Consider the following 17,652-nt stretch of genomic DNA (forward strand, 5'->3'; position numbering starts at 1 on the left):
ACACACACACACACACACACACACACACACTTGTGTGCGTTGCTTATCCATGCACATGCTAAAATGAACAGAGCAGTACCTAAAAGGAACTGTAACTCATACAATTGAATAGCTAGTAAAAACATTTAAGTTTTGGTTGAGTATATATATACATAAAATATTGGACTAGCAAAGTCATCAAACACAAGACCAAACAAAAACAAAAACAAACTGAGCCGGCTACTTTCGATACGAAGAAAGGGTTAGCATGCGAGAGTTATGTCCCTTTAAAATCGAAGAGGAGACCACTCCGAAGTAAATCAAGGGACAGCACTAGTAACTGATTTTCAACGAACGAACTTCAACTCACAAGAAAGAGTTTGCACCAGGGAGATTGGAAAAAAGCGGGCTACAACATCACGAAAGGAACCCACCAAGAGAGTGTAACCATAATTCAGAGAGCAGAAGATGGATCTGGACTGAGAAGTAAGCCTTCAAGAGTTTTCCACGTAATCGTATCCAGATTCGCTCAGGAGTTATCGAGTGATTTGCAACTGTAACTGCCAAGTCATCGACTATCGAGTGAGGAGTACGTATAATTATTCTTTACAGCTCCCACAACTCTTTTTCACTATCACTGTCACTACCCGTATCCGACTATTTTTGAGATTTGCAAAGTTTATACCATTGTGAGAATCTGAATCTGATACAATTACAGTGACCATTGGGCCGTCTGGTTGGTTTTTTTCTCTTTGAGTTTGAGTTTGATGTTTTTACTTTGAGTTTTACTTGTTTGTTGATTCTATCTGGATCTGGCTGCCCCACGTATAGCGGTGTTCGTGGGGAGTACGTGACAGAAGCGGACTATTTCGTTAACTGTTTACTTGTAAATTCCCATTTTGAAAACATGTATACATGACTTTTTCAGATTAAAAATCTGTCGGCAATGTGGAAAAGAGGTTGAACTGGTAACAGGAACAGTGAGCTGGTTGATCAACTTGATGGCATGGCTGTACCAAATCATTCAATTGGAACGGAACCGACAAAAACACCAATGTTTCCATTCTTCTTTGTGCTGAAAGTTTACAAGTGACATTTTAAATTCTTTTCTTAAAGTCATATGTACTCAATGACTATACACGCTAATTGCTTTACCAACAGCTGGAGACATGCTAAATTAAGTTCCCTGCAAGATATTGTGGTCTAGGACCCCTTAAATGTTGAGATATTTGAATTTTTATTTTGATCTAGATCGTCCTATTTATAGATTTGCCAACAGAGGGAACGTTGACGCAAGGGAAATAACTCCGTGTCTTTGTTGACATCCTCACTTTTTCAGAGGCTAGAACAATCTGTAATGCATGTATATGGTCCGCGCATGGCGACATATCGTCATTACATGGTCTTATGGTGCGTTTGACATCGATTATGGGCAAACTATAAAAACTATAACACACACACACACACACACACTGACACACACACACACTGACACACACACACATATTTAAACATCAAGTTTTTCTGTTCACTTTCAGTGATGGACGGCCTATCTGGTGGCCTGTAATTATTCCAGTGTCTTGGGGGCACAAGAGGCAAAACTGTTTGATGTTACTTTTTGTGTTTTTATTTCTGCATGCTTTATTTGGATTACTAGAAAACCTCTTTTTATTCCTTTGTGCAAATCTATTTGACCTTTATTCTTTTACTTTTAGTGAAAAACAAAACTGCCTGAGTTGGTGGGGAAGCTTCTGGACTCCAGGTAAAAAAAACCAGTCGGCAGGGTGATGACAGATGGCTGTACCAATGAGTCATTCAGATAGAAAAGGAAGCAGACACCAAGGATTCCATTCTCTGTGCTGAAATTGTGAAAAGTTGTACTCTTTAACCAGTAAGTAAATTATTAACAACAAATTATAAAATTTCATTTCAAATTTAATGTAATTTGCAATACGGTACTAGCATTAGCTGAATTTGGTATTTATGATCCACTTTTGTGTAATGTTTGCAACACACACACATACATTCAAATATAAACTGCGTCTGAATCAGTGATGGACATTTCTTGTTTGATTCACTGTCTTGGAGTTTGATCAAATTTTCAAACAAATTTTGCTTTTCTTGGGTGTGTGTTTGTTTTTGTTTAGCCCTTAATTGTGATGCACAGACAGACACACACACTTAAAGACACACTCACTTTTAGGACCTTGCTTTTTTCATATTTTCTGTGAATAACCTTTGTGAATCATCAATCAACGGCCTTTTTAAGACACCCAGGGGTCCTTTTTAAGGCCTATTTTTCTCAGATATTTTGAGGTCTAACAAGGGGAGTTCCACTGTATGAGCAAGCCTTAGTTCTATGTTTAAGTATAACAATGGGTGAAGTGCATCTGACTTTATATTTGTCATATCATTTTAAAAGCCCCTAAAAAGTTTTGTTGATCATCATTATAAAAATACAGTCATGAAATTTCTGGCTGGATACTCAGTCCTCTCTTGTGTTACAGATGCTGTGAAGCGACAGGAGGTGCTCCTTCAGCAGATAAGGACAACAACAAAGAGTTTTGTATCACTTTATGGAACTTGTTATATCTTTCAGGGTCCTAAATGGAGGGTTTCACTGGAGCAGTGACTGTTGGACAACAAGTGCAGGGTGTGTTTGGACCTCCTGGATCAACATGTGTGCAGAACTGCTTAGGGCTTGAACTTCATGGGTGTGTGTAGGAAATTTCATATTAGATTTTGATATTAACATATTCCTGTGGTGCTATATAATTTAAATTATATGAGTAAATGAATATGTCTGTATGAATGTACGTATTTGCTGTGTCATTGTGGCATAGATATATAGACCTATAGCAATAACAAGACATACATGCTGTGAATATATGCTTTTATGCTCTCCTTGTACAAATCTGAATTAACTGAAATTTTTCTTAATGGCCAAGCACAGCCAGCTCTTTTCGACCTTTACATAGGGCCACAGTCAGAGATTGTAGAGTACACAGAGACCATTCATACTTCTTTGCGCTAAGGTAGGACTGCAGGTTATGTTTTTATCACGGCTTTGTCAACATACTGTCATTTCTGTCCGGCTGACAGTGCTGCAAACATTCATTGGATTGAAAATGTGTTTGTTATTGTTTGTGAACATCCTTTTTTAAAAGACCTGGAAAAAAGCCCCAGAACAGATTATATAATACATAATAATATGTAATTGAATTTAAATTTTCTTTTCAAATCAGTGTCTTTTTACTCCCGCAGTGGGGCACTGCGGTTATGAAATTAAAGGCCCCTCCTGTTTTTGGAACCGCAGGAGCTTTCTAGTTTGCTGTTAGGTAGATTTTTGGTTCCTCTTTCCTGTCATGCTCTCTTTTTCTTCATGAATTCTTTTCCTTTTTCTGCCTTCTTGCTCATTCACCTGTATTTTTTCCAAAAATCTCTTCTCTTGCCGCTTGTCTCGCGATTCATGTATAGTTTAATCTGTTAGTGTTCTGATGTAAGTCCAGCAGTAGATAGGTTAAGCCTATTTTAACATACTGGAAACTGGTAATCTTCCAGTAGGTATTAATTTAGTTTTACTAAAGCCTGCTGGGACACAAGTAATGGGTTAGTGCATTTGTAAACAGGAATCGCTTGACAAGTGGCCCCCTTCATCCCCCCCTTCCTCGTCCTGATATGGCTCTGCGTAGTCGGCTGGACGTTAAGCAACAAATAAACAAACAAACAAGTGTCTTTTTACAAACTAGCCTTTGTTATTTTTGTGAGTTTAAGTCAGATATCAACACATACTGAATGCATAGTTCAGTCTTAGAGTGGGAGAATGTTTGAGGCATAAATTGCTTTTGACAACAACAAAAGTTCCCGGTTGAATCGAGAAGCTCCCCCAAAATAATTTTATTACACATGCCTAAAGCCAGCATAGTGCAAGCAGATTTATTTGTGTATGTGCTTGTATGTACAAAGACAGATAATTTGTACAAGTGTTGGCTCTTCATTTTTAATTATTTTTTCAGGATCCTTGGGGGGTTCCACTATATCTGTGACTTTAGGACAACATATCGAGTTCTGGTGGTTTTTTGACCTAATGGATCAACATATGTGCAGACCTGCTGAGTGCTTGAGGTAAATTGGTGCATTTAGATATATATTGTTTTGCCTACCTGAGAGATACCACCCATGTGTCATGATGTGATAAATGAACCATCTCTTCACAGGCGTGTCTATCATGTAAATGAGGTTGGTTCAAACAACATGTCTGTCAGGGATGTCATTTTCCATTGCTTATGCAAAATCTCCGAGACAAACTTCATTCTCAAAACACTCGCGAGAAAATGGCAAGCCCAAACGTGTTACGAGAATGACTTTGCATCTGTGACTTTGTAATCATGAGCAGTGGAATATATAAGGTCCCTGCCAGACCAGCTTGCCATGACCTCAATGATATGCCCATATGTGCGTGTATGGTTTAGTTACTACATGGGTTATCTCTCCGGTACATAGGAATTGAAAACAGAATACTTCATGGCTTGCTGTGTGGCACCAGATTTACACTTACTGCTTTTCAAATATTGAAATATTCACGACGGGCGCATTGTACACGCAAGCACAAGACCAAGTGCGCACGGAAAAGATCCTGTAAACCATGTGGGAGTTCGGTGGGTTATAGAAACACGAAAGTACCCAGCATGCCTCCCCCGAAATTGGCATATGCTGCCTGAATGGCGGCCATACACGTAAAAATCCACATGAGTGAACGTGGGAGTCTTAAGCCCATGAACGAAGAAACAGAAGAAGAAAAAATATTCACTTTTACTTGTGTAAACCCAGTAACACACAGTAGACTATGTAGTGTTCTCTATTTGTATCATTGAAACGCTTCTGTCCCGTCAATCACACTTTAAATTGCCTTATATTTTGGATGACATATGCCACCCCTTTGGTATTCCACTGATAATAGTTTAATGTTTTAGCTAAATAGTTTCAGCTAATCGCTATGGAGTATGCAAACACTGGAATTATATGCGATGAAACACTCAAGCTGCTTTCTCTTGCTTATAGCTGAGAGCAGCACTGTAGCTCAGTGACTGTCGGGTGGAGGATCCAATTCTGCCTGTTTCCGACATAATGGATCAACATGAGTGCAGACCTGCTGAGCGCCTTATCTTCTTGGGTGTGTATAGATGTATATACATTAAAGGCACAGTAAGCCTCCCGTAAACCATCACAGAGCTCCCCGAGCGTCTACATACAGTACAAGCATACTTCCATTTGAACGCTCACCGAACGGGAACATCCTGGCTGCTTTCTGTCGAGCGTGAAACATTTTCAAAGAATTTATTTTCGTGGACTTGGTCCTCTACAACAATGGCGCCTCGTTTTGGTGCTGGACGGCTGTTATGAATATTCAATACCGGAATTCACGCCCGGACAGTAAGCCTCCCGTAAACCATCACAGATACTGTCAGGCTTTTACACACAGTACAAACACCCTTCCATTTGAACGCTCACCAAACGGGAATATCCTAGGTGCCCTACGTAAAGAGCGAGCAATTTTTAAAGAATTAATTTTGCCGATTGAACTCAGGTCAAAAATGAGTTACTTCCCTTCGGGTCTCATTCTATCGATGTAAACTGGCGATAGCCGTGGATCGATGATTATCAGAATGTTTTTGGACCGTGGTGCAATTTTGCGCTAGACCTAACTTTTAAAATCTAAATAATAAATTGACAGCTTGTCACACAAACATTCTTTAATCATAAAAGAATTATTTTTTTATCAAGACAAGATCAGTACAATTCGAAGTTGTGAAAGTTTGAAAAAAGAAAAGCCCGGAAGCAGGGTCACGCAAGGGTCGTAGCAGACGGCGGTTTATGCATATACATGTATCACCGTTCCTCTCAACAGTCAAAAACCATCGCTAGAGTTTTTGTGAACCACAGCCGTTTGTTTCGTGCATAAAAACGTGCTATTGTAGATAAGCTCACATGGAGTCGCATTCAAATGACTAACTGACGACTACATTGTGAAACAAGAAGGGCAAAGCCCATACGACTCACATGCTTGACCTTGCCCTTTACATGACCTTGACGTCAAATAACTAAACCTAGCAATGACATCATACACTAAGAACTGCTTTACACATTTTTCCTACCAAAATACATGTGACCTTGACCCAAGGTCAAGGTCATCCAAGGTCATGCAACACAAAGCTGTTAATTCAAGACATAGGAAGTACAATGGTGCTTATTGGCTCTTTCTACCATGAGATATGGTCACTTTTAGTGGTTCACTACCTTATTTTGGTCACATTTCATAAGGGTCAAAGTGACCTTGACCTTGATCATATGTGACCAAATGTGTCTCATGATAAAAGCATAACATGTGCCCCAAATAACTTTTAAGTTTGAAACAGTTATCTTCCATAGTTCAGGGTCAAGGTCACTTCAAAATATGTATACAATCCAACTTTGAAGAGCTCCTGTGACCTTGACCTTGAAGCAAGGTAAACCAAACTGGTATCAAAAGATGTGGCTTACTTTGCCCTATATATCATATATAGGTGAGGTATTCAATCTCAAAAACTTCAGAGAAAATGGGAAAAATGAGAAAAATAGCTGTTTTTTAGACAACATTTATGGCCCCTGCGACCTTGACCTTGAAGCAAGGTCAAGATGCTATGTATGTTTTTTGGGGCCTTGTCATCATACACCATCTTGCCAAATTTGGTACTAATAAACTGAATAGTGTCCAAGAAATATCCAACGTTAAAGTTTTCCGGACGTCCGGACGGACGACTCGGGTGAGTACATAGACTCACTTTTGCTTCGCATGTGAGTCAAAAAGGGAAACTGGATCAGACTGGTTCACGATGGCTCAGGGGTAAGATAAACCACGCAAAAATAAATTATTTGAAAATAGTTCGCTCTTTATGGAGGGCACCTAGGATGTTCTCAATCGGTGAGTGTTTAAATGAAAGGGTGTTTGTACTGTAGTCTGTGTGTAAAAGCCTGACCGTATCTGTGATGGTTTACGGGAGGCTTACTGTGCCTTCAATTGTATTCATAAATTCACACACACACACACACACACACACACACACACACACACACACACACACACACACACACACACACACATACTGACAAAGACATTCATGCCTGCACACTCGCAAGCACAATCATACACGCACCAGCACGTTTCAAACCCCCACCACCGTCTCAGTCGGTGCAGCTGTTTCGGAGCCTTTAGTCATCATGATACACACAGAGACGGACACAACTTTTAAAAGTTAGATATATATGCACTAAAAGCCACGGCACTTTAAGTTAGGTTTCATTATCATTCTCTTAAAGTTTGGCCCTCTTTGCTTCAGTCTGCATGCTTTCTCAGTCATACTGCTGTGTCATTGCAGGTTTCATTCCATGCTCTGGTGTGGGTGTCATAAGCAAGAGAGCCTCCTGTTCACTTCCAGCAGATGACTGCATGGTGAAGGACCTTGATACCACATACAGACGTCAAAGCAGCTAGCTAGATGCCATTGGAGAACAACCAAAACTATTCAGCGGGTGCCATCGGCGAACATGAATACAAGTTACAGAACAGGAAAGCAGATATCACTGGCAAAGGGAACCGGACAGCAGCTACAATAAACTTAATCAGATGCCTGTAGCAAATAATCTGGACACCAATCACAAATCAAACAGATGTGGAGGACAGAGAACATTTCATGTGATTATTGCCACATATATAACCCTGTTTTGAAAAAAAGGGACATAACGCCACACTATATACTTTCTGGTTGCATGCTGAAAACTCTCCATTTGACATTTAGTGAGTTTTGACTCACCAGGTCAGGAGAATGTCACTGATGGGGAGCATAATTAGGCTGACTTACAATGGGTAGACAGAATTGAACATTGTTGTTTTCTTGGATGGTTTTCGGGATAGACTTTACAAAGTTAACATACTGCTATGGTTTGATCAATTTCAAACATGACCACATTTGGCATTTTTTCAAAACCACATTTTTGGCAAATATCAAGGATGTGTTGCGAAAGCATGTGTTCTTATTTTTCTGAAATGTTTTGAAAGCTAGATTTTTGATACTTTACAGGCTATTGAAGTTGGATGACCTGTAGATGTGACCCATGTAAAATTGACCCTCATAAACTTTTAAGTTCACAGAAAATAATAATAATAACAGAGAAATGGTATTATTTTGAATGTGTTTGAAGCAAGATCGTTGTAACTCAATAACCCCCCGCGGGTTAGGGGGAAGAATCTACCCGATGCTCCCCAGCATGTCGTAAGAGGCGACTAACGGATTCTGTTTCTCCTTTTACCCTTGTTAAAGGCATATGTACGCGCTCCCGTGTTTACAAAGTGTAGTTTGCCCATAATCGATGTCAAACGCACCATAAGACCATGTAATGACGATATGTCGCCATGCGCGGACCATATACATGCATTACAGCTTGTTCTAGCCTCTGAAAAAGTGAGGATGTCAACAAAGACGCGGAGTTATTTCCGTTGCGTCAACGTTCCCTCTGTTGGCAAATCTATAAATAGGACGATCTAGATCAAAATAAAAATTCAAATATCTCAACATTTAAGGGGTCCTAGACCACAATATCTTGCAGGGAACTTAATTTAGCATGTCTCCAGCTGTTGGTAAAGCAATTAGCGTGTATAGTCATCGAGTACATATGGTTTTAAGTGTTTCTTGTATAGAATATAGTCAATTTTTGTAAAGATTTTAGTCAAGCAGTATGTAAGAAATGTTAAGTCCTTTGTACTGGAAACTTGCATTCTCCATATTGTACTACGTTGCAAGCCCCTAGAGCAAATTTTTGATTAGTGCTTTTGTGAACAAGAAACAATTGACAAGTGGCTCTATCCCATCTCCCCCCTTTCCCCATCGCGATATAACCTTGAATGGTTGAAAACGACGTTAAACACCAAATAAAGAAAGAAAGTAACTCAATAACTTTATCTGTGTAAGGTCACACACATACAGGGTTAGATGACATCAAGTCAGCTTGATAGTTTGCATTATTCAAGTTCAGATTGGGGTAGAGTTCCGGTCAATAATAGGGACAATCATTGTCTCCTTTGATTGTTCACAGAGTTTTCATGTACTGATGTAGGCATGGTCACTTTCAAAGCTAATCATAGAAATTTAACTTGGCTGTAGGGGAGATAATTTTGATAAAATATGTGTTGTGCTAAAGATGAATTCCCACAAAGAAGAGTGCTACTGCTATAATAAATCTGTTTCGTGCATTTTATTGTTACTTGTTCTGGTTAACAGGGTTATAAAAAATTGCATTAAAACTGTTTCTGCATTGGGACATTTACCAAAAATCAACAGCTTGGTTACTCACTGTGCAAGATGGACACCTTTTTTAAAATTATTATTTAATTGTCTTTTACATGTTAGTGGATATTTTAAAATGTTCTTACATAAGTTTGACTATTAATGCTCCGCCGAAAAATAAAAATAAAATTTAAAACATGTGATGAACCTTTACTTTCCTACCAAATGTGACAGATTGACAGGAGCGAGTGGCCTGATCGTGCACACACACATTCAATTCACACAACACAATTGATTCAGCAAAAATTGGGGCCACATTTACATCCAGTGTAATTTTTAAGGCTATGGTACTTTTTCAAGAAAGTACTGCAGTATACTATAGTAAACTACAGTAAAAGTACTATAGTACAAAATATACAGCAACAAAAGTACCACACTGTACTATAGTAAACTATAGTGAAAGTACTATAGTACAAATCTACCATGCCAAAAGTACCACGCTGTACTATAGTAAACTATAGTACAAGTACTATAGTACAAATGTACTATGACCAAAATACCACGCTGTACTACATTTTACTCTAGTAAACTATAGTACATGTACTCTAGTAAACTAGAGTTTACTATAGTAAACTATAGTTTACTAGAGTACATTTTTGCAAAAAAGTGACCAAAATACTATAGTACATTTAACTGTACTATAGTTTACTATAGTACATGTACCACAATGTACTATAGTACACACTAATGTATTGTACTATGGTACTTTTTGTACTATAGTTTACTATAGTACTAGTACTACAGTAAACTATGGTACACCATAGTACAATTCAATGTACCATAGTACTTGTACTATAGTAAACTATAGTATACCATAGTACAATTCAATGTACCATAGTACTTATGTACCATAGTACTTGTACTATAGTAAACTATAGTATACCATAGTACTTTTACTATAGTATACTATAGTACATAGTGTGGTACTTTTTTACTTGGGAAGGTACCTTAAATGGTAGTGAGGTCACGGTCATGTTGGATAGTGGGTGTTCCACGGTTGGGTTCAGGAAGTCCCTAGTGAGAGATGATCAGTTTACTTGGAAGGTACAGGTGTGTAGACAATTCAGTGGGGATTTAGTTCGGTTACCCATTGCGATTGTGAGTCTGGATACACCATACTTTTCTGGAAGTGTTGAGGCATGTGTGATCGACAATCCAGTATGTGGCGTCATTTTGGGTAGAATACAGGGATGTACATTTGGATGTGTCGAGGTTACTAGCGCAGTCCAGACAAGAGGTCAAAAAGCTAGAGAAGAACGTCCTTTTAGACCGCTGTTGACCGCTAAAGTTCCCCAACTTGATATCAATGCTGAGAAACTGTCCAAAATGCAAATGGATGACAAAACGTTGCAGGATCTGTTCGAGAAAGTTGGCCAAGGAAAATCGGAAGAGTCGTCTGGTTGTGTGGTGTCGTTTGTTGGTCAGAACCCAGTTGTTGCCACATTGGGAGTGATCAGTGGGTCCAGTGCAGTAGACGAGGTAGACATTCAGAAAGTGAAACTACAGTCAGTTCCTACAGTTCAAACTGAGAATGTAGATGATGTGGTCTATAGTCCAGACTTGTCTATGCAGGCAAAACAAAAAGTGCAGGCGGTGTTTCAGAAGCATCAGGACAAAATGACGGATTTGCCTGGTACTTGTGACCTAGTGCAGCATACGGTGAGGATTCCTGAAGGTGCTGTGGTCAATGTGAAACAGTATCCGTTACCATTTGAGTCTCAGAAAGTGGTTGAAGAAGAAGTGAAAAAGATGTTAGATCTAGACGTAATAGAGCCGTCTATTTCTCCGTTCTCGTCTCCTATTGTTCTAGTCAAGAAGAAGGACGGAAGTACTCGTTTTTGCATCGATTTCAGACACCTCAATAAGATTACGGAGTTTGACGCTGAGCCAATACCGGATCCGGAAGTTCTGTTTGCTTCATTGCAGGGCAGGCAGCATTTCACGAAGATTGATCTGGCTAAGGGCTATTGGCAAATTCCGATGGCAGAGTCTGATCGAGCAAAAACGGCTTTTCGTACCCCTCAAGGTCTATATCAGTTCAAGAAGATGCCGTTCGGAATGAGTACAGCACCAAGTACTTTCGCGAGGATGATGAAGATGTTGGATCTGGATAGGTTCAAATCTGTTCATTTCTTTGATGACGTACTTGTAGCCACAGAAGACTGGTGTGAGCATCTAGAGGCACTTGACGGACTGTTGACAGAACTGGGAAAACATGGGTTGACTGTGAGACCGTCGAAAGTAGAGGCAGGGTTTGACTCTATTGAGTTTTTGGGTCACATAGTTGGGGAGGGTAGCATGCGTCCAGTTCCCTCCAAAGTGTCCAAAATCTTGAATGTCTCTGTCCCAACCACAAAGAAACAAGTCCGGTCATTGGTAGGGCTCATCAGTTTCTATAGGCGCTATGTCCCAAGCTTCGCGTCTATTGTGTCCCCCCTGGTAGAACTCACAAAGAAGAACCAACCAAACAAAGTTCGTTGGTCAAAAGAGTGTCAGATGGCTTTTGACAGGGTCAAAGAAATTTTGTCGTCTGAACCACTGGTGAGATTGCCAGACTTTTCCAGGCCGTTCACAGTGCGGTCGGATGCATCCTCCACGGGGATTGGAGCAGCCCTGATGCAGCCTGATGATGACGGCGTCCTTCATCCAGTTATATAGCTATTCTGATGGACACGTGGGGGGATTCGGGGGCTGTGATTGGATGGTCTCACACATCCCTTTTCCGATCATCAAAGCATAACGCTACGAAAGTTGGCCATTTTTGCCGATATCCAAACGATATCGGCAATAACAAAGACGCATGGTTCCGGTTTCTTCCACGTGCATGAAGTACACACATACCTCGCCAGGCTTGTGTCTGTGGCTAGTCGACAGACGATGCCATTTGCTTTGTGTGTGTTTTTGTTGTTGCTTACTGTACATGACATACATTACGTGTAAAATCCAGTTCTTTAACTGGCAGTAAACCTTGCAAATTTCCAGAAGCTGCAATCTGAAGCGACCTATCTCTGATTTTTGCAGACGATCTCTCCAATCACTAATGTTTAACACAAAATCAGCAAACTCTCCTGTCACATAGAACGTCCATTGTGTAGTGCAATGTTGAAATGAAGTTACCGGTCTGAAACATTTCGTCGTTTCTTCTGAGACAATGCTTGTTCTCTTATCATCTACAGATTTACCGCAGTCTTCACCACGCGAATTCCCAACAGAAGTCAGACTTTCGAACATACAATCTACGTAGGCAAGCATGATACGTCATAACGTCATATGATTCCTAAGATATTGACGTAATGCTAAGCATCCGGTTATCTTGAGTTTTCTCCGTAATACATGTCCGTGGGTTTTTCAATGTTCGGTTATTTCCGTGGCTTCATGCAGAAAGGGAACCGTCGTCTGCAATCAATGACATGGACCATTCTGGTCCTTGTTGCTGACAAAAACATGATTTTAACACAGAATTTAATGTCAGAATAGCTATATAAACGCTATTGTGTTTTCATCGTAGCAATAGGGTCCGATATTTAGACTCGAACAAGTATAATGCGACTCGTCTTCGACTCGTCGGCATTATACTTGTCTCGTCTAAATATCGGGCCCTATTGCTACGCTGAAAACACAATAGGTGTTACTGTATGCCAGCAGGAAACTGCTGGAAAGAGAAACCAGATACTCTACTGTGGAGAGAGAGTGCCTAGCGTTTGTGTGGGCAGTTGACAAATTCCATCACTACTTGTTTGGCTCACAATTCTTTGTTGAGACTGATCACAGACCGTTGACGTACTTACGACAGTCCAAAACTGCCAACGGTCGACTGTTGCGATGGGCTCTGTCTCTCCAAGAGTATTCATTCACAGTAGTACCAATTCCTGGAGTCAGGAATTTTGAGGCTGATGTGTTGTCACGCTTGACGAAGTGAATGGAACATGATGGTTGAGAGGACAGTGAAAAGACTTTCTGCAATCAACAAGGACAATACTTTTTGTACTGTGAGTGTTGATATGCTGTGTATGTGTTAAGAACTAATTTAATTTTGTTCTTGTTTTTTTTCACATTGTGATTATTTTTTTAATCTGGCTGGAAAAATGTGTTTGGATATTTTGATGCTAGTACCATTTTGTGTTGTAGTCGAGGTTTACTGTGTTGAGTTTAGCGGGGGCTACTCAAACTTTATTGGCGATCTTTGGTACCAAGAATGTCAATGTTATTGCATTCAGTAATAGGCGAAAATTGCTGAATGTCCATGAGTATAACTGTTGTGGATTAACACAGTGGGTGATTATCTACACGGCGGCGTAAATGTGGTTTATTGTGCTTGCCATTGTTGCTCATGTTTAAGGACAGCCTCGTGGCTTTCGTCACTTTTTTGGTGGATGGCACTGTCTTTTGGTTGTAAACTGATTGCACTCTTTGGGAACGGACAGAGTATTTAATAAATGTTTTCCTTATGCTTTGATTATTTATTAATCTATTTTATGTATTTTTTTTCAAATGTATTTAAAAAAATTTTCTTGTTACTGGAATATTTATACTTGTACAGTTTTTGAAGAAAAAAAAATGTTCATTTTGGGTTCACATTTTTTTTTAATCGGGGAAAGGGGTGATGTAATGAATCGCGGTTATGGTGTTTATAGTTGAAGGGATATAACTAGTGCTTTTTGTAATACAAAGAGTTTGTCAGGAGTTGTTTAACTTTGAGTGGAAAGTTTTGACAACTCAGTAAAATTCCATGGTTAGCTACGGGCGGGTCAAACTGGGTTCGCAGCACGTGAGTTTACAACTGTGCGAGTTGTTCACGTTATAATCGCAACCGCCTGATTTTGTGAGTTGTGATTGTAAACTGCCTGACAATTGAAAGTCATTCGACCTGGGCTCTCGGATGAGAAAACCTGCTCTTGCTTTTGATGTCAACTTTGGAAGAAAACATTTGATCTTGATGTCAACCTTGGAACCGGGAAACATTGCCGGGATGACTTGGACTGTTGTATGGGTGCCACCATATTGGAAGATGAGGCCGCCCCAGTCTGACTTGTGCGGGGTGGTGCCAGTGTGGCGAGGGTGCGATGGAGGCCGTAAGGTTGAAGGCTAGCTACATCGTCACCTCTACATAACGTAAAAGTTATGTTTTGTTTATTTGCTTTCTTGTCCTTGTAAATATGTTATGACGTTGACAATGAATGAGTGAGTTTCACAAGGTCGTGGACAATGAATGAATGAGTTTCAAAAGGTCATGAATTGATTATTGTAAGCAAGAAAGTATTTGAGAATTTGAGAATTTGAGAATTTGAGAAATGAGTTGTTAATTGCTATGTCAGAAACAAACCAATTTGTATGTTATAATTAAACCATTGGCTATTGTTTGGAAAGAATGAGTTGGTGAAAGACTACAAATTCTTCTAATCTTCTCTCTGCTTTCCTAAACTTCTGAGCGGGAGTCAGATGATTGACTGTGTGTGTGTGTGTGCACATATAAAGAATCTGGAAGGAGATTAATAAGGATAAATACGGATCTTCTTTATTTCAAATCTCTTACAGTTGCGTTGCGTTGGGTTGCGTTGCGTTCCATTGGATTTGATTTGATTTGATTTTAAAGTGTCCGAAATGTACCACCCATGTGGGGGCACAATCATTCCTTAAGCGTGCAAAGTTTCATGCATGTCACATTTGTCTCTGTGGCGTTACGCACCTTCACAAAATTGTATCGGAAGGCCATTACTGCGTTCAATTTCAGGTTTTAAGTAATGACATGTATACGAGAAAGAAGTAAGTTGGAGATGCTGCTCCGTGTAGTATTTCTTGCCAAAGGTCTTTCACGCTCTATAACAGCCTGACTACGCGGCATATTTAAACGAAATAGGTATGCCCTGTAAAACAAGACTCTAAAACAATCCTCTCTGATGTGAAACATGTAAAATATCGTTCAGTTTCAGTCACCAATACCACTGAAAAATGTCTAACTTTGTGTGATCAGTGTATGTCCAGTATGCATTAAACAAAAGCAAGAAATGCTAAACAACTGAGTAAAAACTTATTTACAAAACGGATACAACAACTCAGAGGTAAGTGTCTCATTCAAACGTTCGTGAGATATTTCCTGAAAGCACAGCTGAATGGTTTATTTACTCCATAACAAACGTTAACAAAATCACCCGGGCTTCCATTTCCAATCAGATTATAAAGAAAAAAAATCTGATTATCTTATAAAGAAGACATTAACAGCAAAACATGTCAATAAACATGTTATAGTAAAGATACTTTCACGATCACAGTTGTAAACGTTGTTCCATACAATTAAAAAAATAAAATATAAATGATAACACCCACTCACTGTGTCTATTAGAATAAGAAAATGTCAAATGATAACACCCAATCTCTTTGTTAATTAGTAAAATAAAATGTCAAATGATAACTCCCACTCTTTTTGTTAATTAATACAATAAAATGTCAAATGATAACTCCCACTCTCTTTGTTAATTAGTACAATAAAATGTCAAATGATAACACCCACTCTCTTATTTAACTAGTACAATAAATTGTGTAATGATAACTCCCACTTTCTTTGTTAATTAGTACAATAAAATGTCAAATGATAACACCCACTCTCTGTGTCTATTAGTACAATACAATATCAAATGATAACACCCACTCTCTGTGTCTATTAGTACAATACAATATCAAATGATAACACCCACTCTCTTTGTTAATTAGTGCAATTAAATGTCAAATGATAACACCCACTCTCTTTGTTCATTGGTACAATAAAATGTCAAATGACAACACCCACTCTCTTTGTTCATTGGTACAATAAAACATATGTCAAATGATAACCCCCACTCTCTTTGTTAATTAGTACAATTAAATGTCAAATGATAACACGCACTCTCTTTGTTCATTAGTAAAATTAAATGTCAAATGATAACACCCACTCTCTGTGTCTATTAGTACAATAAATTATACAATAATAACACCCACTCTCTTTGTTAATTAGTACAATTAAATGTCAAATGATAACACCCACTCTCTTTGTTCAGTAGTACAATTAAATGTCAAATGATAACACCCACTCTCTTTGTTAACTAGTACAATTAAATGTCAAATGATAACACCCACTCTCTTTGTTCATTGGTACAATAAATGTCAAATGATAACACCCACTCTTTGTTCATTAGTACATTAAAAAGTCAAATCATAACACCCACTCTCTGTGTCTATTAGTACAATACAATATCAAATAATAACACCCACTCTCTTTGTTAATTAGTACAATTAAATGTCAAATGATATCACCCACTCTCTTTGTTCATTAGTCCAATAAAATGTCAAATGATAACACCAACTCTCTTTGTTAATTAGTACAATAAATGTCAAATGATAACACCCACTCTCTTTGTTCATTGGTACAATAAAATGTCAAATGATAACACCCAGTCTCTTATTTAATTAGTGCAATTAAATGTTTAATAATAACTCCCACTTTCTTTGTTAATTAGTAAAATAAGATGTTAAATGATAACACCCACTCTCTGTGTCTATTAGTACAATAAAAATGTCAAATGATAACACCCACTCTCTTTGTTAATTGGTACAATAAAATGTCAAATGACAACACCCACTCTCTTTGTTCATTGGTACAATCAAACATATGTCAAATGATAACACCCACTCTCTTTGTTAATTAGTACAATAAAATGTCAAATGATAACACCCACTCGTTTTGTTAATTAGTACAATAAAATGTCAAATGATAACCCACTCTATGTGTCTATTAGTACAATAAAATGTCAAATGATAACACCCACTCTCTGTGTCTATTAGTACAATAAATCATAAAATAATAACACCCACTCTCTTTGTTAATTAGTACAAATAAAATGTCAAATGATAACACCCACTCTCTTTGTTCATTAGTACAATAAAATGTCAAATGATAAGCAGATTGTCAGCAGTTTAAAACAGCGCTTACATATCACTCAACATGCATATTTTTCAGACTACGATCAATTTGACCTCTTCTGATGCCTTTTTTTCAGAATGGGGGTGCTGGTACGTTTTGCAGGTCGATGTAAAAGTTACACAGTCAATTGTTTTAATTTGTTGATATGTGATGCGCGATATTGTGTCATTTTGTTGGTTAAAATCGCTCGGATGCTCCAGGAATTATGTTCATGCGAATCGAGAAACTAATACAATTTTAGCCCTCAAAAACGATATGAAATTACGCTATTTCCAGCCATATCGAAAAGCCACATTACAATAATTCATATAAAAACACATCATTACAACAAATACAAAC

General features: G+C 38.5%; 1 protein-coding gene and 1 long non-coding RNA gene across 3 annotated transcripts in view; one reads left to right on the top strand and one right to left on the bottom strand.

The window, feature by feature from the left end:
- Nucleotides 1-1,111: 1,111 nt before the first annotated feature.
- LOC138956061 (uncharacterized) lies at nt 1,112-8,699 on the top strand. 2 transcript variants are annotated; one of them, XR_011452480.1, is made up of 5 exons: nt 1,112-1,870; nt 2,487-2,693; nt 3,996-4,104; nt 5,041-5,152; nt 7,395-8,699. It is a non-coding gene; the product is annotated as an uncharacterized lncRNA (long non-coding RNA). The 2 variants fall into 2 exon arrangements; XR_011452479.1 differs by having other exon boundaries at nt 1,123-1,870; nt 2,579-2,693.
- A 4,425-nt stretch (nt 8,700-13,124) lies between these two features.
- Nucleotides 13,125-17,652, bottom strand: part of LOC138956060 (uncharacterized) — a gene marked incomplete at its 5' end in the record, with an annotated part of 34,841 nt that continues 30,313 nt past the window's right edge. The window contains 2 exons of the mRNA XM_070327524.1: nt 13,125-13,316; nt 15,688-15,692. Of these exons, the coding sequence (XP_070183625.1) occupies nt 13,125-13,316; nt 15,688-15,692 (197 nt within the window). The remainder of the gene's footprint in view (nt 13,317-15,687; nt 15,693-17,652) is intronic.

This window comes from Littorina saxatilis, unplaced genomic scaffold, assembly GCF_037325665.1.
Source record: "Littorina saxatilis isolate snail1 unplaced genomic scaffold, US_GU_Lsax_2.0 scaffold_899, whole genome shotgun sequence".
Lineage (NCBI taxonomy): Eukaryota > Metazoa > Mollusca > Gastropoda > Littorinimorpha > Littorinidae > Littorina > Littorina saxatilis.